Source organism: Ursus americanus, chromosome 2 (assembly GCF_024610735.1).
Source record: "Ursus americanus isolate L20-20 chromosome 2, mUrsAme1.1.p, whole genome shotgun sequence".
Taxonomy (NCBI): Eukaryota; Metazoa; Chordata; class Mammalia; order Carnivora; family Ursidae; genus Ursus; species Ursus americanus.
In genome coordinates, this window is record NC_142128.1 from 101710754 (window position 1) to 101735562 (window position 24809).

The 24809-nt window shown below is 39.2% G+C and overlaps 2 protein-coding genes across 5 annotated transcripts in view; one reads left to right on the top strand and one right to left on the bottom strand.

Moving 5' to 3' along the window:
- Positions 1–1567, bottom strand: part of CNST (consortin, connexin sorting protein) — a 112414-nt gene extending 110847 nt beyond the window's left edge. For all 3 annotated transcript variants that reach the window (XM_045796311.2, XM_045796324.2, XM_087859545.1), the window contains exon 1: positions 1307–1567. The gene's annotated coding sequence lies outside the window, so the exon portion shown is untranslated. The remainder of the gene's footprint in view (positions 1–1306) is intronic.
- Positions 1568–1690: 123 nt separating this feature from the next.
- On the top strand, positions 1691–21143 carry TFB2M (transcription factor B2, mitochondrial). Of its 2 annotated transcripts, none has more exons than XM_045796339.2 (8): positions 1691–2143; positions 2996–3084; positions 7896–8049; positions 8373–8521; positions 11559–11648; positions 13654–13716; positions 18725–18897; positions 20734–21143. In XM_045796339.2, the coding sequence occupies exons 1-8, from the start codon at positions 1831–1833 to the stop codon at positions 20906–20908; spliced, it is 1206 nt and encodes a 401-aa protein (XP_045652295.1). In that variant the 5' UTR covers positions 1691–1830; the 3' UTR covers positions 20909–21143. The 2 variants fall into 2 exon arrangements, with proteins under 2 accessions (XP_045652295.1, XP_045652304.1); XM_045796348.2 differs by having other exon boundaries at positions 18854–18897.
- The last annotated feature ends 3666 nt before the right edge of the window (positions 21144–24809 follow it).

Here is a 24809-nt window from a genome sequence, read left to right on the forward strand (position 1 = left end):
TCCACAAACCTTATGAAACAGGAAAACATATTTTAAAATAAATACCTTGCACCGCAATTTTTTTAGAAGTGTACTTTAAACGTGAGAAACTCAACAACACATTTCTAGAAGCAAACCATTTCTTCCTCTATCATAAGACATCTTTCTTCTTTATTTGATTTAAAAGTATTCAAGCCCCCAGGGCTTTCAAGGAAAAAAACCCACTGTATTTCTGAATCTATAAAAATATTTTTAGAAGGGTAGAGGAGGAGACAGCTCTTTAAAGAATGGAGGGGAAAAGCATTCTCAGGTGTCCAGAGGATGCAAGAGTCACCTCTAGAAAACCATCAATGGGGAAACTGAAAAAAAAAATAAATTTTTTTTTTTTTGAGGAAATTTAGACCAAGGAGAACCTAAGGCTTCCACCATTCCATGGTGTCCTAGCAAATTTATAATCCCCAAAAGGCCATACGTAGTTGGCTGTCAATTTCTTTATCCATTTTGAGATGCACCAGCTGAGTACCATCTTCAGACTTCAATTTGCTAGGTGATACATTCCTTAGAAACCTTTTCCTCGTGCATATAAATACCAAGCTCAATTACGTTCCCAGTCGAGTAAGCAGAAAGGATTGCTCATATTTTAATGGGGGTGTTGACTGGCTGCAGTTTCCTGACCCGGTGTAAAGAGTAATGGGCAAATCTCTTTCTGAGTATAATCGTTACACCCCGAAATCACTCTCAAAGAATCGAGTCTCCTACCATTGCTCAATAGGTAAGAAGGCTGCCAAAATTTCCATTAGAGCATCCTATTTTTAGAGTCTTTGGAATTGGTCTTCAAAATTGCATTCCACAGTACGTATCTGAGTAAGTTTATACAGGGATCAAAATAAGCATCCTAAGGTCGCAACCTTTCTAAGCTTACAAAGGGATTTAAAGCATTTAAGCCTTAATTTTAAAAAGCCTTAACTTTAAATCTGTTCAACACGCAAATTAAAAAATAAAAATTAAGGTAGATACCGGCCCAGAGGGAGGTCCGGAAGGGAGACCCCGGGCGGTTCTCGGTTCGGCGGAGGGAACAGGTATGAAGGCAAACGAGGACGGCCCCCGGGGTGCGGAGCCGGGGCTGCGGCGAGGGGCGAGCGCAGCACGGACACGGGGCTGCAGGGACGAGAGGCGCGCGGGCGAGCGCCGAGGGCACGGGGCTGCCCCGCACCGGGAGCGCAGAGGCTGCGCGCGGCGCCGGGGGAGGAGCGAGGGGGTCCCGGGGGGTTTCCCGCCGCGGCAGCCCGCCGGCCGGCGCCCCACATCCCGCTCTTCCTCTCCTCACCTGGGAGTCGGACGCGAACGCAGGGCTACGGCTGGGCGCCGGGTCTGTTTCCAGCCCCGCTTGCTGACATGGCGGCCGAAGAGCTGTCACAGAGTCGGCTCGGGTCTCCCGCCGCTCCGGTGGAGGAGACACCTCTTGCCTTGCCGCCCCGCCTCCTTCTGCGCACCCTTCCCGGCTGGCGGGCTGGCGGCGGGCGGCTCGCGACCGCGGAGCATAGAGCGCAAGCGGCTAGAGAGGACGCATAGGTGGGCGGACAACCATAGAGTACCAGTCCAGACACAACCCGGCTGGTCTGTCTCTCTCCTCGTCCGTCCACTCACAGTCCTCGGGCGGCTCGCCTGGACGGAAACGGAAGTGAGAGAAATGACAAGAGGAGGAGCCGGTTCGCATGCGCAGTTTGGGGTGTCTAGTAGTGCTGGCCTAGTCGGGTGGCTTGAAGGTGTTACACGTGGAGTTCTCTGTACGGAGCTCGCTGGCGATGTGACGGTCTCCGGTGACGCTGGGACAGACCTTAGAGGGCGAAGATGTCGGTCCCGGTGGCGGGGCTGCCTCCGCGGCTGGCGCTCTCAGCCTTGGTCGGTGCTGGTCGCTTTTGCGTGTTGGGGTCGGGAGCGGTGAGGTGGAGGGGCGTCCGCGCGGCGCAGCGCCGGGGCTTGTCTGACCTCCACCCGCAGCTGATGCCCTGTCAGGGCTTCCGAGACTCGCCCTCGTGGTTGCCCAGGTACCGCTCAGAGTCCAAGAGTTACATAACCAGTCCGAAACTGGCCACGACCTTGGTGCGGATCCTGAAGAAAGAAAAGAAAAACGCTGACAGCCTCATCCTGGAGTGTAATCCAGGTGAGTCCGCCGGGGACTGCCTTTCCTCGGATGTTCATCGCTAGTACCAACTCCCCTCGACCGCCCGTGGGGGGCCGCTTAGGACATGGCCCCTTGGAGCAGCTTGGATGGTCGGTCTCGGTCATGACATCAGGAAATATTTCTGCAGCAGTTTGCACTTCACACAGCTTTGGATAAAACATGCTCCTAGATTTTACTGTCTCCTCAAAATATTTGCAAGCCCCCCCCCCCAGAGAACTTTTTATCTTTTACATAGGTCTCCTAGAGACCATAGCAGGATGCCGAGAACATAAGATGTATAGACTTTCTGAAAAATACTTTTTTTTTGGTAAAGATTTTATTTAAAAAAAAAAAAACTCTATATCCAACGTGGGGCTCCAACTTACCACCCGAAGGTCAAGAGTCGCGTGCTCCACCGACTGAGCTAGCCAGGAGCCCCTGAAAAACTACCTTTTTGAAGGAGCATTGCCTGTCATGAGTCAGAACTGTTCAGGTTTGACAGTATCTTTTCCTGGTTAAAGTATCTGAGTAGACCATGAATAAGTGGTATTCTAAAGGAACTTTGTATGTTTTTCCTGAGACATAGTAAAACATTGTGATGAAGAGCTCAGGCTTTGGCTTTGACAGAATGGATTCAAAGCCAAGCAGCACCACTTACCAGTTGTGATGTTGGAGTCAAATGATTTTATCTAATCCCCAGTTTTCCAACGTGTAAATGAGGAGTGTAGTATCTACTTTGGGGGTGTTGTGAGGACCAAAATTAGATAATACATGTGAAACATCTACTCTAGTCGCTATTGAAAAAACTTGTTTCTTTTGCAAATAAACTTTCCCTTCTGTTAATAACACTAGGTCCTGGAATCCTGACTCAAGCGTTACTTCAAAGCAAGGCCAAAGTGATTGCCCTTGAAAGTAACAGAGCTTTTCTTCCACATCTGGAGGTATACTTTTAGTTTCTAAACTAATTTATTGTTCAGTCAGCTATCTTTGAGTATTTAGGGAAGCGAAAATGAAGCACACAATTTATACTTGTAGAATCACTTTGGGGGGCCTTGCTGTAAATACATTGTTATCCCCCGTGACTAGAACACAGTGTAAGTATCGTAGGCGGTATCAATGCTTGTTGAATGACTGAAAGATTGGAGTTCTGAGACTTGTTCTCTGGTTCTAGCTGTTGCAGACTAGGCGGGTGACTTTGAACAAAGTGTGTAATTGGCATCTCTAGGCTTGTTTCCTCGTCTTCAGTAGGGTATCCTGCGCCTCTGCTTTCTGTGAACTTAGAATCTAGGTTAAACGAGACTATGTTAAACTCTGGATTTAGGGTTTCAGAGGCAAGAACGTTTTGGTATAGTCACATACAATTGCATGTAGTGAAAGCATTATCCAAATGGGTTTTTTTTTTTTTTTAATGAATTCTGCTTGCTTATATAGCGGACAGGTACACGTAACAGTGAAGTGGAAATTCGTTGTCTCACTGCCAGCCTCCTTCCTTCTCCTTCCCTTCCCTCCTGAGTCTCTAGATTCAGTTTAGGAAACTTATACTTCTCTGTGCCAAATTCCTGAAACCAGGTATGATGTATTATTTAGATATGGAGGACGACAACAAAAAATTATGAAAATGTCCACCGAATCCAGTTTATTTATTTATTTTTTAAAGATTTTATTTATTTATTTGACAGAGAGAGACAGCCAGCGAGAGAGGGAACACAAGCAGGGGGAGTGGGAGAGGAAGAAGCAGGCTCACAGCAGAGGAGCCTGATGTGGGACTCGATCCCGGTACGCTGGGACCACGCCCTGAGCCGAAGGCAGACGCTTTAACGACTGCGCTACCCAGGCGCCCCCTCAGTTTATTTTTTAATAAAACTATGCATGTTAGGTGGTGGTTATCCTACAACTGACAGCTTTGAAAGAATAAAAAGGTGTGTTTTTGTTTTTGGTTTTTAAGATTTTATTTGAGAGAGAGAGTGCACAAGTGGGGGAGCGGCAGAGGGAGAGAAAGCAGAGCCGAGCAGGGACTCCGATATGGGACTTGATCCCAGGACCCTGAGATCATAGCCTGACTGAAGGCAGGTGCTTAACCGAGTGAGCCACCCAGGCGCCCCAGGAATGCAAGATTTTAGCCAGGTTATTTAATTGATGCTGAATTTGCTGGAATCCCAAAAAACATGAAGAGAAAAGAACACAAGTGTTCAAAGATTGTGAAGTGTGATTTAGTCACCATAGCCATTTGTAATTTCAATTTCACCTTAGGAACTGGAAACCAGATAGCTTTTATTTTTATCTTTTTAAAAAAGGATTACTTTTTTTTTTTTTTTGAGGAGGGGGGAGAGAAAGAGAGAATCTTCACCAGGCTCTACACCCAGGTTGGAGCCTAGCCTGGGGCTTGATTTCAGGACTCTGAGATCATGACTTGAGCGGAAATCAAGAGTTGGACACTCAACTGACTAAGCCATCCAAGTGCCCCAAGGCCTACTTTTGAAGGTTAATCTGCATGTTCACAAAATAATTAAAATGCATTAAATTGTCTATTTAGTTTCTTATCCAGTAACACAGTAGTTGCTTTCTTGTAAGAGCAAGATATGTGTTAATTTGAAAACAATGATTCCGTGAGAAATGGAGTGTTGGGGGCTAGAAAGTTCATGACACGCAGAACTTCCCTGTAAGAAATACAGGAATATTCGTTGTAAATGTTTCTGAAACTGCAGTGTAAACTAAAAATCCATCTTGATCAAATCCAGTCTTTGGTTAGAACTAAGTTTGTGTTCTATTGCCAGCTTTTAGTTTCTTTCTAACTCCCCATCCCCCCTCCCCGCAGCACTAACTTGAGCTCAGCCCTCAGTAGGTATTCACTCTTATTAACCATCATTATGACAGAGGGAAAAGCCATTCAGATAAGGTTTTATGTGAATTCATCTATTTTTCAGAATAAAAGAGAAGTAACCATTTAAATAGAAGTTTTTTTGGGCGCCTGGGTGGCTCAGTCAGTTAAGTGTCCAACTCTTGGTTTCAGCTCAGGTCATCATCTCAGGATAGTGAGGGCTTCTTGCTCAGCAGAGAGTTGGCTTGAAGATTCTCTCTCTGTTTGCCCCTCCACCCCGCTTGTGTGCATGCTTGCACATGCTCTCTCTCTAAAATAATAAATCTTCAAAAAAATGAAATAAAAAATAAATAGAAGTCTTGTGGTATCCCTAAATCACAGCTTTAAAGTGGTGCTCTCAGCAGACAATGCTTCTAGCCACCCAGAGTTTGCTCCTAAAAACTGAAAAGATTTTCAAGGGATGATGCTTGACTCTGAATTTCTGTCTAGCGTTAGAATCCCCACCCTCTCTGATAAGATTCCCGGGACTCCACATTAACAATGTCTCAAGCAGGAACAGTTAATTCTCCTATCTGGATGTGCTAGAGATAACAGTTTTCAAATTGTGTTCTGTAATAATAAATCATGATACATTCCTTTTGAAAAGGAGGACTACTGTTGCAGAAAGAGCTGTACATGTTCAGTTGAAGAGCCCTCAGCTTTTGTGGCAAGTGGTGTGGTATTTCAGCAGAGATAGAACAGTCTTTTCAAGTCAGGCTGAATGTCAGCCCTAGCCATCACTACCTTTAAGACCCTTGGGCAATGAAGTAATTTAACCTCTTTGACTTTGGTTTTCCTCATATATAAAGTAGAGATGTTAATGCCCACTTGTAAAGGATCTTGTTGCAATTTATTTTTATTTTAAAGAATTTGTTTATTTTAGAGAGGGAGCAGGGGTGGCGGGAGAGGGGCAGAGAGGGAGGGAGAGAGAGACTCACAAGCAAACTCCCAGCTTAGTGAGGAGCCCAACGTGGGGCTTGATCTCATGACCCTGAAATCATTACTTGAGCCATAATCAAGAGTTGGACGCTTAACTAACTGTGCCACCCAGGTGCCCCTCTTGTTGCAATTTAAATAAGATGAACTGTGCTTCCTGTTTTTGAATCCTAATTGCAGTTGAGTTTTTAAATGTGATTTCACTGTTGTAGAACTAAATTATTCTGGAGTTCTGGCTGTTGTATCATTATTACCATTATTCATGCTATGTGACAGATGCAAAAACAAAAAAGTACTTTCAGAATACAAGTGGAACAAAGTCTTAATGTATACATTCCTCTTAAATTCCTATCAAACCAAAATTCATTAGCTTTTCTTAGTTGCAAAAATTAAAACATGACTCTTGAATAACTGAGGTAATTTTATTGCTGTACATACAGAACAATTTGTAAGAATTTCAAGATAATCTCTTTTTAAGATAAGCATCAAGTGAGTGTTCTTTTTCTCTAGCTGTCATGACACCACACTCTGGTTTTCTTTTTTTTTCTTTTTTTTTTTTTTTTTAAAGATTTTATTTACTTATTCGACAGAGAGAGACAGCCAGCGAGAGAGGGAACACAAGCAGGGGGAGTGGGAGAGGAAGAAGCAGGCTCATAGCGGAAGAGCCTGATGTGGGGCTCGATCCTGTAACGCTGGGATCACGCCCTGAGCCAAAGGCAGACGCTTAACCGCTGTGCCACCCAGGCGCCCCCACACTCTGGTTTTCTTCTTTACATTTTTGGTTTATTCTCAGCTTCTTGTGAGACTCTGGAGTTACTCCATCCCCAGGCCTTGTCTTCTGTGCTTCCTCCTAGGGGGTCTCATCTGCACCCCTGGCTTTATAACCTTCAACAAGCAAAATTCTCACCAACTTATATCTTTAGCCTGGACCACTCCACTGACCTCCCTATTCAGGTCTACAACTTCCTACCTGGCATCTCCACATGGTTCACTTACAATAGGCATCTCAAACTTAACAGGACCAAAAGTATATGATTTCTATCCCAGTCTGTTCCTTCCCTAGTCTTTCTCAAGGGTCCCTATGAAAATGATCATTAGAATTTACTAGATTTAGAAATAAAATAATACAGGTTGAAATCAAACACTTATGAAAAATTAGGCTTTTTATTTCATAACTTTAAATTGCAAATCTTGAAACCTTGATATACACCAATAGAATTTTCTGTGTGTGAGAATCTCAAGTCACATTAATTTCTTCTGTTTGATCTTTTTGTAACTTCAAATTAAGTTTATGGAGTCTGTAGCTAACCCTTCGTTCTCACTACTAAGATGTCCAATGCTACGACAGAATGAGCACATCAGAGTGGTAAAAAGATGGAGGTATATTGGACCTCTGGCAGACAAGGAGCTTTCCTTCTGCAGTTGCTTTTGTCTTTAGAAAACGTAAATGAAAAATCGGGGGGGGGAAAGAGAAAGTGACCTACACGATGAGTGTAGCCAAGTTCATTTGGCGAGAAGGACTAATTAAACTCTTCTAGTAAAAACAGGACTGTCTGCCTTTCACTTGAATATTTTTATCGTTTCTCTCTATGAAGCATCTGGCTACAACCAGCAGATGGGTTGCGGCTCTCTGCCTGGGCCCAGGTGCGGTCTCCGAATCTCTGCCCGAGCTCCAGGCAGCCGCCACTAAGCGGTCAATTAGTGTGAGGATGCTTTTGGAACAGCTGAACCAATTGAGATAAAGTAGAGAAAGTGAAAGGCTAAGTGAGAATATGTTGAAGGTTTTTTGGTTTGGGGGCTTTTTCTTAGTAATACTGTACTTTCATAGCTTTTCAGGCATTAATTAATTTCTCTTAACTCTTAAATTTTAGGGTAAGTTTTTTGAAGTAGATCTTTGAATTGATACAAAGTCTCCCTAACGCTGACACTTTTAAACATGTTATCTCTGCCTCTCTTCAGTCCCTGCGAGAAACGGTGAATGGAAAACTAGAAGTGGTCTACTGTGACTTCTTTAAAATGGATCCTAGAAATTCTGGAATAGTAAAACCTCCCATTATGATTTCAGAAACACTTTTTCGGCATTTTGGAATAAAAGCAGTTCCTTGGTCAGAAGGTAATTTTTGTCATTCACTGCAGCAAATAGCTTATAATTTGCCAGCTTTCTCTAGCAGGACACTTTGTCGGCTGAAGAGATCCACGTCCTGTTTAGATGATAGAGTTTTTGGGCGGGTGCTCTCAGGTGACTGTGGCTTTTCCCTCACGTAGACAGAATCCAAGCAGTTCCACAGAGGCCAACCGCCCTATCAAAGAAAGATGCTGAGGCTTCCTTTTAATTGACTTAATATAGTTTGTTAACTTAGTTTGACTCAATAAAATATGATCTTAGGGAAAAGTTTTAACAACTTACTCAAATGTTTTTGCTTGTTTTCCTAACAGACACCCCATTAAGAGTAATTGGAATCTTCCCATCAAAAAATGAAAAAAAGATACTTTGGAAACTTTTATATGACATATATTCTTCTACTTCTGTGTATAGTTATGGACGAGTAGAACTAAATATGTTTATTACTGAAAGGGAATATGAGGTAGGTTATTAACAACAAGTACCTGATGAGTTTTTGTTTTGAAAGTTTTGTGATCTTTCTCTGAGTGGTCTTAATCTGTGTGACTTTAATTTGAGCTCATGACATTGAGAGTATTAAGATGGCTTTTAAATTTCTGTAGAGCAATCTTTAGGTTCGATTTTTTTAAAGGTTTTTTTGTGGTTAAATATACATGACATATTTACCATTTTAACTGTTTTTAAGTGTACAGTTCAGTGGCATGAAGTATATTCACATTGTGGTACAATTGTTAGCACCATCTATCTCTTCTCAGCACATTTTTATCATTCCATACCGAATTAAACATTACTTCCCCATCTCCCCCTTCCCCTGAGCCTCTGGTAAACATTGTCCTACTTTCTGTCTCAATGAATTTGACTATTCTAGGTACTTTGTCATAGGCGGAATCATAGAATATTGCACTTTGTGTCTGACTGACTTCACTTGGCATAATGCCTTTATGGTTTCATCCAAGTTGTAGCATGTGTCAGAATTATATTTTCTTTTTAAGGCTGAAAAATTTACCATTGCGTGCATAGATATATGTATATATTTACACACAAACACATATACACATAGATACATACACCCACCACCTCTTCTTTATCCAGTCTTCTGTCAATGGACATTTGAGTTGCTTCCACGTTTCATTATTGTGAATGATGCTGCCATGAGCTTTGGTGTGCAAATATCTCTTCCAGTCCCGGCTTTCAGTACTTTTGGCTATATACCCAGAAGTGGAATTTCTGAATCATTTGGCAGTACTATTTTTTTTTTAAAGATATTATTTATTTATTTGTGGAGGGGGAGAGGGCAGGTGGGGGAAAGGGAGAGAGAATCTTTTTAAAATTATTTTTTAAGATTTTTTAAAAAAATATTTTTAAAATTTATTTATTTGAGCCAGAGGGAGAAGCAGACCCCCACTGAGCAGGGAGCCCGAGTTGGGGCTCAATCCCAAGACCCTGAGATCATGACCTGAGCTGAAGGCAGATGCTTAACCCACTGAGCCACTCTGGCGCCCCAATACTATTTTTAATTTTTTTCAATTTTGTAATTTTTTAAGGACCCACCCTGCTGTTTTCCATAGTGTTTGTACCATTTTATATTCCCACCAGCAATGCACAGGAGTTCCAATTTCTCCATGTTCTCTCCAACATTTGTTTTCTGTTTTTTTTATAATACCTGTTGTAGTGCTGTGAACTCACTGTGGTTTTGATTTGATTAGTGATGTTGAACATCTTTCATGTGCTTATAGACCATTTGTAGATCATCTTTGGAGGAATGTCTATGAAAGTCCTTTGCCGTTTTCTTTGGGTTATTTTTCTGTTGAGTTTAAGGAGTTATTTATATATTCTCAATATTAAACCCTGCTCAGATATGTGATTTGTGAATATTTTCTCCCCAACTATGGGTTGCCGTTTTACACTGTTGTGTCCTTTGGTTCCCAAAGTTTTTAATTTTGATGAAGCCCAGTTTGTCTATTTTTTCTTTTTGTTGCCTGTGCCTTTGGTGTCATAGCTAAAAAATCACTGTTAAATCCAGTGTTGTGAAGCTTTTCACTTGTATTTTCTTCTAAGAGTTTTATAGTTTCAGCTCTTACATTCTGGTCTTTGATCCATTTTGAATTACTTTTTTTTATATGATGTCGGGTAAAGGTCCAGCTTCATTCTTTTGCATATGGGTATCTAGTTTCCCCAGCATCTTTTGTTGAAAAAGTTGTCCCTTTACCTCATCAAATGGCCTTGGTACCCTTATCAAAACATCATTTAGTCATACACGTGAGGGTCTGTTTCTGGGCTATTTTATTACATTAAGCTATTCAGTGTCTCTTGAGATTCCATATGAATTTTAGGATGGGTTTTTCTATTTCTGTGAAAAGAACATCATTGGGATTTTGATAGGGATTGCGTTGACTGTAGGTCCCTTCGGGTAATACTGACATCTTAACATTGGTCACTCTTCCAGTCTGTGAACACAGGTGGTTTTTCTGTTTGTGTTTACATTTCTTACATTGGTGTTTTGTAGTTTTCAGTGTACAAGTCTTTCCCCTCCTTGGTTAAATTGATTCCCAAGTATTTTACTCTTCTGGATGCTGTTGTAAATGGAGTTGTTTTCTTAATTTTACTTTTCAGATTATTCGTTGTTAGTATGTAGAAATATGATTGACTTTTGTGTGTTGATTTTTATATCCTGCAACTTTGTTGAATTCATGTACTAGTTGTAACAGGAGTATTTAGAGTTTTTGGACTCTGCTCTCTGCAATTGAAGGGCCTTCTGAAGTTCTTTACAGTGTGTTGAGAGTAATGTTTCTTTTCTGCTCAGAATGCTTCACATTATTAATCTTCCAATCCATTGTAGCATGAGAGTTATGGGCTAGGATAGTGGAGCAAGAAATGAAAGGGCGATTTACACACCAAGACTCAGTAAAGAAATAGTGACTATCCACGGAAAGAGTAGGGGCCTTAGAACCGTGAGGCTGTACATACATTACATACATGAAAGATTGAAAGAAGAGAAACGGGAAATGCTTCAGATTTTATCTTGCTACTGGGGAAATGTTCTAGTGCTTCTTTTACCATGGACCCTCTCACGTGTGGTTTCCGCTGTGTAGTGCTCTCTCATTCACTGAGGAAACCACTCATCCTTCAAGTGTCAGCCTGAGCAACTCTTGACTCAAAATTTACTAGCCCACCTGATACATACTTCTAACACACACTTGTCTTTCTCCACGGTGATTATTCATTTTTGTGTGATTTTTTTCTTTAATGAGATTTTGTCCTGATAGGGTTTTGACTAAAGGAAGTCAGTCTCACATACATTATATTTTAAGTGTCCATGATGATATATTTCAATATTTAAAAAGATTTTCTCTTCTTTGGTTATGGTTATGGTTAAGATTTTGCAATTCTAATTTTCTTTAATTTCTAAATACTATTAAGATATTACTTTTAAGATTCAGAATTTTATTTTGATTGCTTATAGTTATGTAAACATGTAACTTTTATTTTCCCTTTATTAGAAACTGGTGGCAAGTCCCCAAAATCCGCACTTGTATCAAGCATTAAGTGTGCTCTGGCAAGTAGCTTGTAAGATTAAGCTTCTGCATGTGGTAAGTAAAATCCTTCTAAATGGCAACAGAGAACTTCATTTTTATTTTTTTATTATTTATTTATTTTGTTTTATTTAAATTCAGTTAAGTGCATTATTAGTTTCAGAGGTAGAGTTCAGTGATTCATCAGTTGTACTTCATGTGTCCTCCTTAATGCCCATCACCCAGTTACCCTATCCCCCCAGGCCCCAAACTTCATTGTTTTTAAAGATACTACCTTTTTGTGACCAGTAAATGAAAAAAAAATGAAAAATGAATTTTATTATTTTTCCCAGCTGTTGAAGATAACAGAGCTAGGTAACTTTGTGCTTCTATTTTTGTCACAAATATTTATATATTTCTTGGATTATAAAAATAATATATATATGCTCATTCTAAAAATGTGAGACATAAGAAAGAAAGAAAGAAAAAGAAAAAAAGAATTTTAAAAACTCAACACTAAAATTCCACCACCCAGAGGTCACTATTGACATTTGTGGCCTGTTTGTAGCCTTTTATTTTTGCTCCGTGTGTTTTTTTTTAATAGTAAGGATTATATTATTTTGTATCTTATTTTTTTCACTTAATAGCTAATAGATAGTGATAAGGTTTTTTTCTCTCATCACTAGACATTTTTCCTAAGTTTTTAATGGCCAGTTAAAACCTCACTATAGCCATTCCCCTCTTTAGTTTATTTCCTTAGGCAAGATCAGAGTCGTCTCACAGAAACAGAATGTGAGCCACACAGGTGGTTTCACGTGCAGTGCTACGTTTAGTAGCAACACTTATAAAAAAATAAAAAAGAAACAGGTAAAACTAATGTTAATATATTTTATTTAATCTCGATTTAAAATATTATCATTTCAGTGTATAATCAGTATTTTACAATTAGTTATTACATAATTTGAATTTTTTTTTTAGGTATAGGGCCTTTGAAGTCCACTGTGTATTTTATACTTAACAACACATATCCATTCAGACTAGATACTTTCAGGGGTCAGTAGCCACATATGACTAGTGGCCACCGTATTCATAGCAAAGGGCCAGAGTGAAGGAAAAACTGATAAACACTATTTCTTTCATACAATAATTTGGCCTTTCTTTTTTGCTGGATGTATGTTTATGTATGTGATGGGCCCTTGTTCTTCTGAGGATGTGTTGGTTTCATTTTTAAATTCATCGTGTGTATCTCCATGTACTCCCTTCAGTATTGTTGTCCAGGAGCACATTAAGCCCCTCGGGGTGCATACTTAGTCGTTAGAATGTTACCCATGTGATTTTAGCTTTTGTTCCAATTCTGTGTGTTTTCCTCCAAAATATGAGGTTCCTAGATTGGCTCTATGTTCCTTGTCTTTAGTGTCTGTCATGCTTTTATTGTTTTTCTGTATTCCCAGAAATCTTTACACGCTGGTGTTCACAGCACTGACCCTGAACTGTGGACCATAACATTGGTACTGCGGTTCTTGGTGTCCCTAAAATCCTTTCTTACCTCAGTGATCTCTCATTCTGTTGGCTTTTTATCTGGGCCTCCTCTCCTTATGGCTGTCAGCTAGTTTCTTCATAAAGGCTTCCTGAGGACTTTAGCTTTCTGGAGAATCTTCTCTTTTTTCTGTTCTGCAATATTTATTTTCAAAGGCCCTATGTTGACTTTTGACATGTATTCATGTCGGTGTTGATCTGATGGGCCCTAACCTGATTGTGACTTAATATGGAAATCTTAGCTGTTAAACCAGCTTAAGGACCTATTTGCATGATTATATTAAGGATGATACTCTATCTAAATAAGTAAGAGAATTAGCAGTATCAGGATAGACCTTTGATACTCCTCTTTATCTAAAAAAAAAAAAAAAACAAGGAGAAGAGGGAAGTTGATGATTTAACTATCCCACGTTGTTTTTCTTAAGTGCAATTAGAATGATGACTTGGGTTTAATTCACTCTGTTGTTTAAAGGCAGTAATAATTTGGGGCACTTTGACTAAAGAGAACTAAAAGAAATGTTTTTCGTTTCATTTACCTTCGCTCAAGGAGCCTTGGTCCTCGTTTGGTGTATACAGCCAAAGTGGGCGACAGAAAAAGCGGAAGAGTAAGGTAAGAATGAATACCCTTCTCTTTTTCCCTCTAAATGGAACGTCCTATTTTCTTTAAGATTATCTGGTATCCTGTATTTATTTAAGGTATTTAATTTTAGAATATTTGGAAATGTTCTTTAAACATATCTTACTGCTTTTAATAAATTCAAATTATTTTGGAAGAGAGTTGTAGTTTTCAGGTGATTATACAGTGGATACTAGTTAGCATAGTAATAGGCTTAAACAGAATTTGACTTCCATCTCTGTCTCTCTTGAAATGAAGATACATCCCAAATTTGGAAAATACAATCATCTTAGTATTCATCTAATTTGATAAACTACAGACAGAAATGTAAAAGTCAGAAATCTGTCATTTTACTATTTATAATGATTGAGTTCATCAACAGGTGTGTCTTGTTTCTTACCCAGAGGGTGGGGCTTTTGTTTGTGTTTTCCCCTTTTTATAGAACCAAAGTGATAATGTTATAAAGTGATCTTCCATTTACTTTATTTCAGGGGGACTTATAGCAGAATTGGAATAAAGTAGCTGAATTTTTAAAACCAATCCAAAGTTTGACTTCAGGATGAAATGCTAATGATTTGGACCAGTTCAGCCTGAAGGTCCCATTTGCCTACTTGCTTTGGTTTTTTTCCTCGCTCTTCCCACTAAAAGAAAAAAAGAAAATGATCAATTTAGAAATGGTCTGACTTTTCAGTGATCAGTCATTGTTGTGATCATTGAGATTTTAGCTCTCTTTCACTCTTCATAAGCATATTTTTGTAGCCTCACAAAATAGAATCAGAGTAATTTATTTTGGCTTAAGACCATTAGGAATTTATCCAAATGTCCCCAAAGTGAACAATCCTGTATATAAGACACTATCATTTTTTCTTTGACAAGAGCAAAAGCTAAAAAAGTTTTTTTTTTTTTTTTTTAAGATTTTATTTATTTATTCAGCAGAGATAGAGACAGCCAGCAAGAGAGGGAACACAAGCAGGGGGAGTGGGAGAGGAAGAAGCAGGCTCATAGCAGAAGAGCCTGATGTGGGGCTCGATCCCAGATCTCCGGGATCACGCCCTGAGCTGAAGGCAGACGCTTAACCGCTATGCCACCCAGGCGCCCCTAAAAAAGTTTTTTTTTGTCCAACTTAAATACATAAGCTCTAGGGATGAAAAGGAGAAAACCAGATGTCATGTTTCATGAGAGAATTGTGTTCAAAGAGTCCACTCGTATCTCTGATATCAGCATGTTCATAATTGCTACAGAGGCACTTGGAGACATTTAACAGTTTTTAGAGCACATTATTTTTATTTCCATCCAAGTTGTTTGGGCTTTCCCACTTTTTGGAAGTCATATATATATATTTTTTAAAGATTTTATTTATTTATTTGACAGAGATAGAGACAGCCAGTGAGAGAGGGAACACAAACAGGGGGAGTGGGAGAGGAAGAAGTAGGCTCATAGCGGAAGAGCCTGATGTGGGGCTTGATCCCAGAATGCCGGGATCACGCCCTGAGCCGAAGGCAGACGCTTAACCGCTGTGCCACCCAGGCGCCCCTAGAAGCCATATTTTTATCACTGGAACTTTTTTGCTAAGTTACAGATAGCCATCCATTTAACACCAGGACAGTTTTTTTCTTCCCTATTTACCAAGTAGGTCTGTTATCTGTAACTACAAAGCTATCTACCAGGTTCCTTTTTTTTTTTTTAATTGATTTTTTTTTTTTTAATAATTTTTTATTATATTATGTTAGTCACCATACAGTACATCCCCGGTTTCCGATGTAAGGCTCGATGATTCATTAGTTGTGTATAACACCCAGTGCACCATGCAATACGTGCCCTCCTTACTTCCCATCACCGGCCTATCCCAGTCCCCCACCCCCCTCCCCTCTGAAGTCCTCAGTTTGTTTCTCATAGTCCATAGTCTCTCATGTTTCATTCCCCCTTCTGATTACCGCCCCCTTTCTTTATCCCTTTCTTCCCCTACTGATCATCCTAGTTCTTATGTTCCATAGATGAGAGAAATCATATGATAGTTGTCTTTCTCTGCTTGACTTATTTCACTTAGCATTATCTCCTCCAGTGCTGTCCATGTTGTAGCAAATATTGAGAACTCGTTCTTTCTGATAGCTGAGTAATATTCCATTGTATATATGGACCACAACTTCTTAATCCAGTCATCTGTTGAAGGGCATCTCGGCTCCTTCCACGATTTAGCTATTGTGGACATTGCTGCTATGAACATTGGGGTGCCTATGGCCCTTCTCTTCACTACGTCTGTATCTTTGGGGTAAATACCCAGTAGTGCAATGGCTGGATCATAGGGTAGCTCAATTTTTAACTTTTTAAGGGACCTCCACACTGTTTTCCAGAGTGGCTGTACCAACTTGCATTCCCACCAACAATGTAGGAGGGATCCCCTTTCTCCACATCCTCTCCAACAATTGTTGTTTCTTGCCTTGTCTATTTTTGCCATTCTAACTGGCGTAAGGTGGTATCTCAGTGTGGTTTTGATTTGAATTTCCTTGATGGCTAATGATTTTGAACATTTTTTCATGTGTCTGTTAGCCATTTGTATGTCTTCATTGGAAAAGTGTCTGTTCATATCTTCTGCCCATTTTTTGATTTGTTTATTTGTTTCTCGTGTATTGAGTTTGAGAAGTTCTTTGTAGATCTTGGATACCAGTCCTTTATCTGTAGTGTCATTTGCAAATATATTCTCCCATTCCGTGGGCTGCCTCTTAGTTTTTCTGACTGTTTCCTTGGCTGTGCAGAAACTTTTAATCTTGATGAAGTCCCATAAATTCATTTTATCTTTTGTTTCTCTTGCCTTTGGGGATGTGTCATGAAAAAGGTTGCTTTGGCCGATGTCGTAGAGGTTGTTGCCTATGTTCTCCTCTAGAATTTTGATGGATTCCTGTCTCACATTGAGGTCTTTCATCCATTTGGAGTTTATTTTTGTGTATGGTGTGAGATAGTGGTCAAGTTTCATTCTTTTGCATGTAGCTGTCCAATTTTCCCAGCACCATTTATTGAAGAGACTGTCTTTTTCCCACCGGATGTTTTTTCCTGCTTTATCAAAGATTAGTTGCCCAAAGAGCCGAGGGTCCATTTCTGGGCTCTCTATTCTGTTCCATTGGTCTATGTGTCTGTTTTTGTGCCAGTACCATGCTGTCTTTGTGATCACAGCTTTGTAGTACAGCTCGAAATCCGGCATTGTGATGCCCCCAGCTTTGTTTTTCCTTTTCAACAGTTCCTTGGAGATTCGGGGCCTTTTCTGGTTCCATACAAATTTAAGGACTGTTTGTTCCAGTTCTTTGAAAAATGTCCTTGGTATTTTGATCGGGATAGCATTGAAAGTGTAGATTGCTCTGGGTAGCATGGACATTTTAACTATGTTAATTCTTCCGATCCATGAGCATGGAATATCTTTCCATCTTTTTATGTCTTCCTCAATGTCTTTCAAGAGTGATTTATAGTTTCTAGAATATAGGTCCTTTACGTCTCTGGTTAAGTTAATTCCAAGGTAACGTATGGTTTTTGGTGCTATTGTAAATGGGATGGATTCCCTAATTTCTCTTTCTTCCGTCTCATTATTCGTGTATAGAAATGCAACTGATTTCTGAGCATTTATTTTGTATCCTGCCACGTTACTGAATTGCTCTATAACTTCTAATAATTTGGGAGTGGCTTTTTTAATTGATTTTTAAGTAACTTGGGGCTTGAACTCAAAACCCTGAAGAATTGCATGCTCTACCAACTGAGCCAGCCAGTTACCCCCTACCAGCTTGCTTTCTAAAGTCACCTTCAAAAGTCTTAACTAACAGCAACATATAACACTTTGAGTTATGAGGTTATCTCCCTCCCTCTCTAATTATTAATCACTAAATATTTTTTGAATTTCATTGCCTTCCTTTTTTTCTTTTTTAAACTAATTCCTTCAACTACGGGCATCCAAAACTAGAAACTAGAATTGATTGAAAGTTTCTTTTTCAGGCAATAGGTCTTCCACAAAGAGTATATATATTCAAAAATGTATATGTTATGTATGTACACATATATGTATGTGGGTGTATATATATAGTTAGATAAGTAAATAAGGGATCACTACCTAATATATGAGATTTCCAAAGGACTTAAATGTAAGGCCTCTGTGCTGTCTGAGGGATAATATCAGAGGAAAAAGACATCTTAACCTTACATTAAGGCATGTACTTTAAAAAAAAAAATCTGAATACTGTATACTAGAGCAGGTTGGCCAACTTTTTTAGTAAAGGGCCAAGCAGCAAATGTTTTATGCTTTGCAGACCACATAGTAGTCTCTCTCCTATTCTTTGTTTTTGCTTTTTTTTTTTTTCTTTTAAACAGTCCTTTATAAAGTAAAAACAATTCTTAGATCCAGACTATACAAAAACAGGCAGGCCATGGACCATAGTTTGTAACCCCATATTTTTTTAAATATCCAAGGGAAAATTATAAGTCAATAATGCTTTTTTATCCTTAGGATCTGGTGTTGTGTCTCAAATATAGAAGAAACTCAGTACATGTTAGTGTCCTGTTTGGGATTTGATTTTACCCTGCTCAAAGTTAATAAGCTGTTACTCTTTCATGGATACTGCCCAGAGGTAGACTCCTGGATCAGACGAAAGACTTTATCTGCCCCCACATCCCATGGGGTAACGTGATGTTCCTCAGTTGACGGTGTACGTGCTGGGGCTTGTGTTGCAGCTTAGAAACACAGAGTGGGGATCCACTTCTTTTATAGCACACAGGAAGCCAGCTCCTCTTTGTCCTGGAGAGAGCCATTATCTCATCCCTCAAGGTGGCTTGCTGCAGACAGCCTTGAGAAACCCCGGGAAAGAGTGGTTGGGGCCTTGCATCCTTGGCACACCCAGCAAGAATGTACAGGGGCGCTCGGGGTCTATGGTGATAGTCCCATCCAACAGCTGGCTTGAATGAGTGAGCGAGCTCTGTCTTGCTCTGGCGGTATTTTATGACTAACACTATTTTTTTCTCTCTCCAGAAACCACTAGAACCAATAAATAAACAAGTAGGACAAAACATGTGTTTAATTCAACTGACTCCTCTTCAGAATTTATTTACAGAAAATTTAACATCTGTTAACTATGATGTATTTTTTCACATGTTAAAGCAGTGTTTTATGAAGCGCAATTTCAAGCTAATGGACCATTTACAGTAAGTAAGAGGAATAAAAGCAAGTGTAAAAGTAGCAATTTAATGTAAGAATTATACTTTCTTGTTAAAGGTCCATTTTCTGGATCTTGCATATCTTGATTAACAGTGAGGTATCATGTTTTCACTCATCGATTTTTCTACAACACTTCCTTCCCTGGTGCACATTTTAGAAAAATAAAATTCCTTTTTCCACATAGTTTCCTGAACTTAATTTTTTTTTTCCCTTGTAAAAACGACTAGGGATGCCTATCAGTTGTTTTCTCTTTGTCTGAGTGTATGTCCAGGATTGACTTACGTGGAGAACTAGCTGCTTGCCAGTGACCAGGCTAGAAGCAGCATCAGTGGTGGCAAACCCACTATCTGCCTTTTCTCACTGCCTGTCCCTCGTGGGTTTATTTCCTAACCGAAGCAGGCACAGATTATTCTACCACCCTAGTCCTTCTGTCCTGGACCAAATTTTATGGTTCTGCCTAAAGCTTTATGAAATTATAGCTGTTACTGCCTCCTTGGGAGCTATATAACATTTCCATGGGGCTGATGGGTACAGTTCTGTAAGTTATGCATGACGCCTTGGAATCAGCAGCCCATAGTCAAAGTACTGTCAGAGAATGGGTGAAACTCTGAATGAGCTGTTGATTGAACAATATTTGTGTAAAAATAAATGTTAAGCCTGGCAATAGACCAGTAAAAGTAATCTATTTTTTATCTTCTCACCTTGTGGTAGTGACTATTTTGAGTGGAAATATGAAGAATATAGGAAATTAGGGGCACTTGGGTGGTTCAGTCAGTTGAGCATCTGTCTCTTGATCTCAGCTCAGGTCGTGATCTTGGGGTTGTGAGTTCAAGCTCTGTGTGGAGCTTACCTAAAAAAAGAAAAAGAGAGAGAGAGAGAGAAAATGAAAGAAAGAAAAAGAAAGAAAGAAAGAAAGAAAGAAAGAAAGAAAGAAAGAAAGAAAGAAAGAATATAGGAAATTAAGCAATAAATATGTAAACTATGGTGAAAAAATGTTAACAATTCCCTCGGTGATCTCTGAATTGAAAGCATGTTTACACCTGTGACCGGGATTCCATTCAGAATCAAAAAGTATTGGAAATAGATTCCACCAACATACTACAGTTGTTTAGTTGTTATTGTCAGAGGCTCACTGATGTTTTCTTGTAAGGCAGTTTTCTGCTTTATAATTTATTCACTGGTAATTGTTACATAAAAAGGTGAAAACTATTCCCTATTTGAAATCTACTAGATGCCAGTTTCTGCTGTTTGTACTTATTGAACTATTACATGGACCCAAATGGAGTTAAGAATGTTTTTGCAGGGCGCCTGGGTGGCTCAGTTGTTAAGTGTCTGCCTTCGGCTCAGGTCGTGATCCCAGGGTTCTGGGATCGAGCCCCGTGTTGGGCTCCCTGCTCGGCAGGAAGCCTGCTTCTTCCTCTCCCACTCCCACTCCCACTGCTTGTGCTCCCTCTCTCGCTGTCTCTCTCTCTGTCAAATAAATAAGTACAATCTTTAAAAAAAAAAATGTTTTTGTACAGAGTTAACAGATGAAAGAGGTAGGCAGAAGAATTTTCTTGAAGGGCAATATTAAATTAGAATTTTGTGTAAGAATTGATGAGAACATGTTAAAGCCCAGATTGCTCTTTCTGTGACAGGTAAGACACGAAACTTCAGAAATAATAGTAAAAGCTATACATTATATGTAAACTCTTAAACCGAACAAGATTAATTATATATCCATAAGTTAAGCATTTTAAATTGGGCATAGAAGCCATCTCTACCAACATTTACTGTGGTTATAAAAAGGAATTAAGCAGATTTACTTTGTGTTTCTTCTGCAGGTTATTGAGTCCAGTTAATGCAACGGCTATATTGAAGCAAATAGGGAAACATGGAGACATGAAAATAACAGATCTGTACCCTCAAGACTTTAAACGGCTTTTTGAAACTATAGAGTGTTCCAGAGAATCTTGTAGGTGGCTATTTGACGATTGCATTGAAGAGATGATCATGTAGGGAACTTGAGTGCCCACACGTGAGCTGGAGCCTTGACTTTATTTGGAAATTATGGCACAAACAGAGGAGAACTAAGTTTGAAAAGCTTCCAGGCTTTCAACAGAAGATAACTGTTCTTGTTTTGCAGCTTGGGCAGGTAATTTCTTCTGAAGGTGATACCTTTAGTAAATTGGATAAAACCATGGCTGCTATTTTATTCACAAAAAATAAAATGAAAACTTCTGTTAATTGTGAATTTGGTCAGATTGCATTTGTTTTGTTTTAAATTCCTATCTGCTGTAGACATACTGGTAGTTGTAGGGTTTTGCCAGATGAAATTTAGTTTTAAAAATCCCTTTGGCCAAAGGTGCCTGGGTGGGTCAGTCAGTAGAGTGTATGAGTTGATCTCAGGGTTGTGAGTTTAAGTCCCACGTTGGGTGTAGAGCTTACTTAAAAAAAAAATCCCTTTGGTGAAATATCTTACATTGTATTAACTTAATTATTCCACTTTCACTGTTGATTTTTGCTTCCTCCTAGAGGGCAGAAGAGTTTGTACATTATTAAGGTAGAAAGTAAATTAAAATGATTTAAATGGTTTGTTTTACTTTTCAGATTGTTGAATTATATTATGAAGTACTGTACAATGAAATTATTTCAATTTTAATATGGCTTAAACTTTTTTAGACATTAAAGTATTTTAAGTAATAAGATTTTGTGATTTGTTGGTCTCTATCTAATGAAATATTAAGTTGAACCTAACTTATTCACTTTAAATTCTGTTATGTACAGTCAGTGTGCTTTCAGTGAGTAATTCAGTCTGTGTTATACAAAAGTTGCTTGAATTTTTGTTCTATCAAGAAAGTTCATCTGAAGTTAGACCTTTACATGAACCTAAATGGAATTAAGAATGTTTTCTTAGATCATTGAAGAAGCTACTGGGTTTTAACTGAGACATATTAAATCTCCTCAGTTAGACTTGTTTGCTATTATAATACTTTGTAATACCTAAAGCGTATTATTAGTAAGTTTTTGCAAGGCATGTTGTTAACATTTAGCCAAACCAGTTCTTCCCGACTTCCATACTATTGTCATTGGTGTACAATTCAATCTGGCTGGAAACTGAATCTTCTTTCTCGTCATTCCTATCCTGCCATTATATAATCTGCCAAATCTTCATGTCATTCAGTGTTCTCACTGTTCCTTCCACTCCTATGCCTCCAGACTAAATTTCTCCTGAAACTTTTTCACTAAACAAATATTAAGATACCAGAGGTGGAGTGATTGCCATGGCAAGGCCTAGTACCAGGTAATTGGGAGTTAAATACTTCCAGAGATATTTTGCCAAAGGGCCTTATGGCTGGCTGAGGGTAATGGATGTTCATCTGCTTTGTTTGAATCCCCCAAACCTGATGAGTTTAGCTGAATGTTCACAGGGAATTACGGGAGCGTGGCCTGGTGTCTTGGAAGAAAAGTTTTTACTCCAAGGGTGAACTAGCTGTCCATACAGTTAACTCTAGGTAAGATCATGGTGGCTTAAGACAACTAGCAGGTCTGAGACCTGGAGTCATTTCAACAGGAGACGCTCAGTAGTATTTAAGGATCTTTTTGTGTACTTGTTTTTGGGATATTGATAACTTTCCAATAAGAAAATAGATGTTTTTCTCTAGAATATATAAGAATACAGTCAGTACAAATTCAGGAGGTGATTGGGACCAAAATAGGCATGTTCTGTATTAGTAGGAGTAAAAAAAATGTTTTGTGTTATTGTGGGATATTACCATTCATTCTCAACACGAAATTGTAAAATTAATGGGTTAATGATCTGGACCTTGGTTTTGCTTGTGCAAGATGAAAGAAAAGGATTTAACTTTGTGGCCTTCTATATCTGATAATGTATTATCAAAAGCATATCTCCCTTAGGGAGGAAAATTTTCCCTTCACCCACCAAGGAAAATCTGGAGAATGAAGTCAACATAGGCTTCCTGTCTCTCTCAAATAAATAAAATCTTAAGGAAAAAAAAGGATTGTATTTATTTGAGAGAGAGAGAGAGCACAGGTGGGGGTGGGTGATTTGCGGGAGAGGGAGAAGCAGACTCCCTGCTGAGCAGGGAGCCCCATGTGGGGCTCGATCCCAGCACCCTAGGATCATGACCTGAGCCAAAGGCACATGCTTAACTGACTGAGCCACCCAGGTGCCCCGAAGGAAGGGATTTTTTTTAAGTTCCATGCCCAATTACTCTATTATTTGACCAGTCTAAGGCTTCAAAGAGGAATCCTAGTTAACCTGAGGAGACATGTAATACACTTTAAAAAGTAATCCAGTAAGTCTTGGTTAAATGTTCATTTGGTGTATTACTAAAACTGCTGGGTAGTTCTGTATTAAACATTTATAGATGCTACTTAATTTCCCTCTTGCTAATAAAACAGTGTGTTAAATTTTCAATTACGGTTTATGGGAAATTGAGGCACAACTTTCTATGCTCTTTTTGGTTTTTATCTGCTTGTTAGAAGCGAGGATATGAAAGTAATAGAACCAGTAGGGCGAGAAAGCATTGCTTTTTGTGTATTTTAAAGTCCAATTTAGATTCCTGGTAAAAGCTGGTTGTAATTTGGTAAGAATTTTCATTGGAAACATCAAATCTCCAAGACTTGCAGAAAGATGGTTTCAGGATCCTACCCATGATTTCCTTATTATTTATTTTATGAAAACTCGTACTCCTCTTAACATCTTCTCTCTTAACATGAACCTCTCTTAACATCTTCCGCTTCTCTATAAAATACATTTTTACTGTTTTCATACAAGAGGAACCACCAAAAGAATTTATTGAGTTGCAGGATAGGATGGAGGGCCCAGGGATTCTGAGCTTCAGTTCTAAAATAACATCTAAACCACAGCCATTCCGTCCCAGGCAACTTTAAAGAACAGTAAGAGTCAGCCACCTTTCCAGTTTCTGAGTGGTCTTTGTATAGGAAATCTGGAACCTGATGCTTCTGATTTATCACTTATGAGTTCTGGAAAGCAACAGCCCATTTTACAATAGTTAAATGAATCTCTTTTATTAAGAAAACTTAAACCCTTCTAGTACTGAATATGTGGTTCTCATTATAGGATGTTATACTGTATTACTTTGGAGTTGCTTATTTCCTTGGTATGGACAGATCCAAATTTTGTGGGGCTCAGGTTTATACAACTTTAGGGAACAAGCCTCTTTTAAAATTGTGGATACACACACACATACTTATATATCACAAAACTTAACACTTTAGCCATTTGAAGTGTATAATTCTGTGGCATTAAGTACATTCACATTGTTGTACAAAGATCACCATTACATATTTCCAGAACTTTTTCATTATCCCAGATAGAAACTCCATACTCATTGATCACTAGTGCCCCATTGCCCTCCCCCAGCTCCCGATGACCTCTCTCCTACATTTTGTCTCGATGGATCTGTCTATTCCAGGTACCTCCTGAAGTGGAGCCATACAATATTTGTCGTTTTGAGTCTTCAGAGTTAGTCCACATTGCAATGTATTAGAATTTCATTCCTTTTTAAGGCTGAATAATATTCCATTGTATGTATATACCATATTTTGTTTATTCATCTGTTGATGGATACTTGGATTATTTCTACGTTTTGGCTACTGTGCATAATGCTGCTGTGAACACGAGCGTGCAGGTACCTCTTGTAGTCCCTGCTTTCAATTCTTTGGGTATTGGGGGACCTCTTTTAAGAAAAAGGATACGAAACAGTATGACTCTAAGTACAAAAGGGAGTATTTGGAATGAGAAAAGAAATCACAGCAAAGTACAATATTTTAAAAGCCAATAAATACCACAGACATCACAAAATCCAGGGAAAAAAATGAAGTGTGATAGACCGTTGATCCTTTTTTCCCCTGCGTTTTTGGTTGCATACTC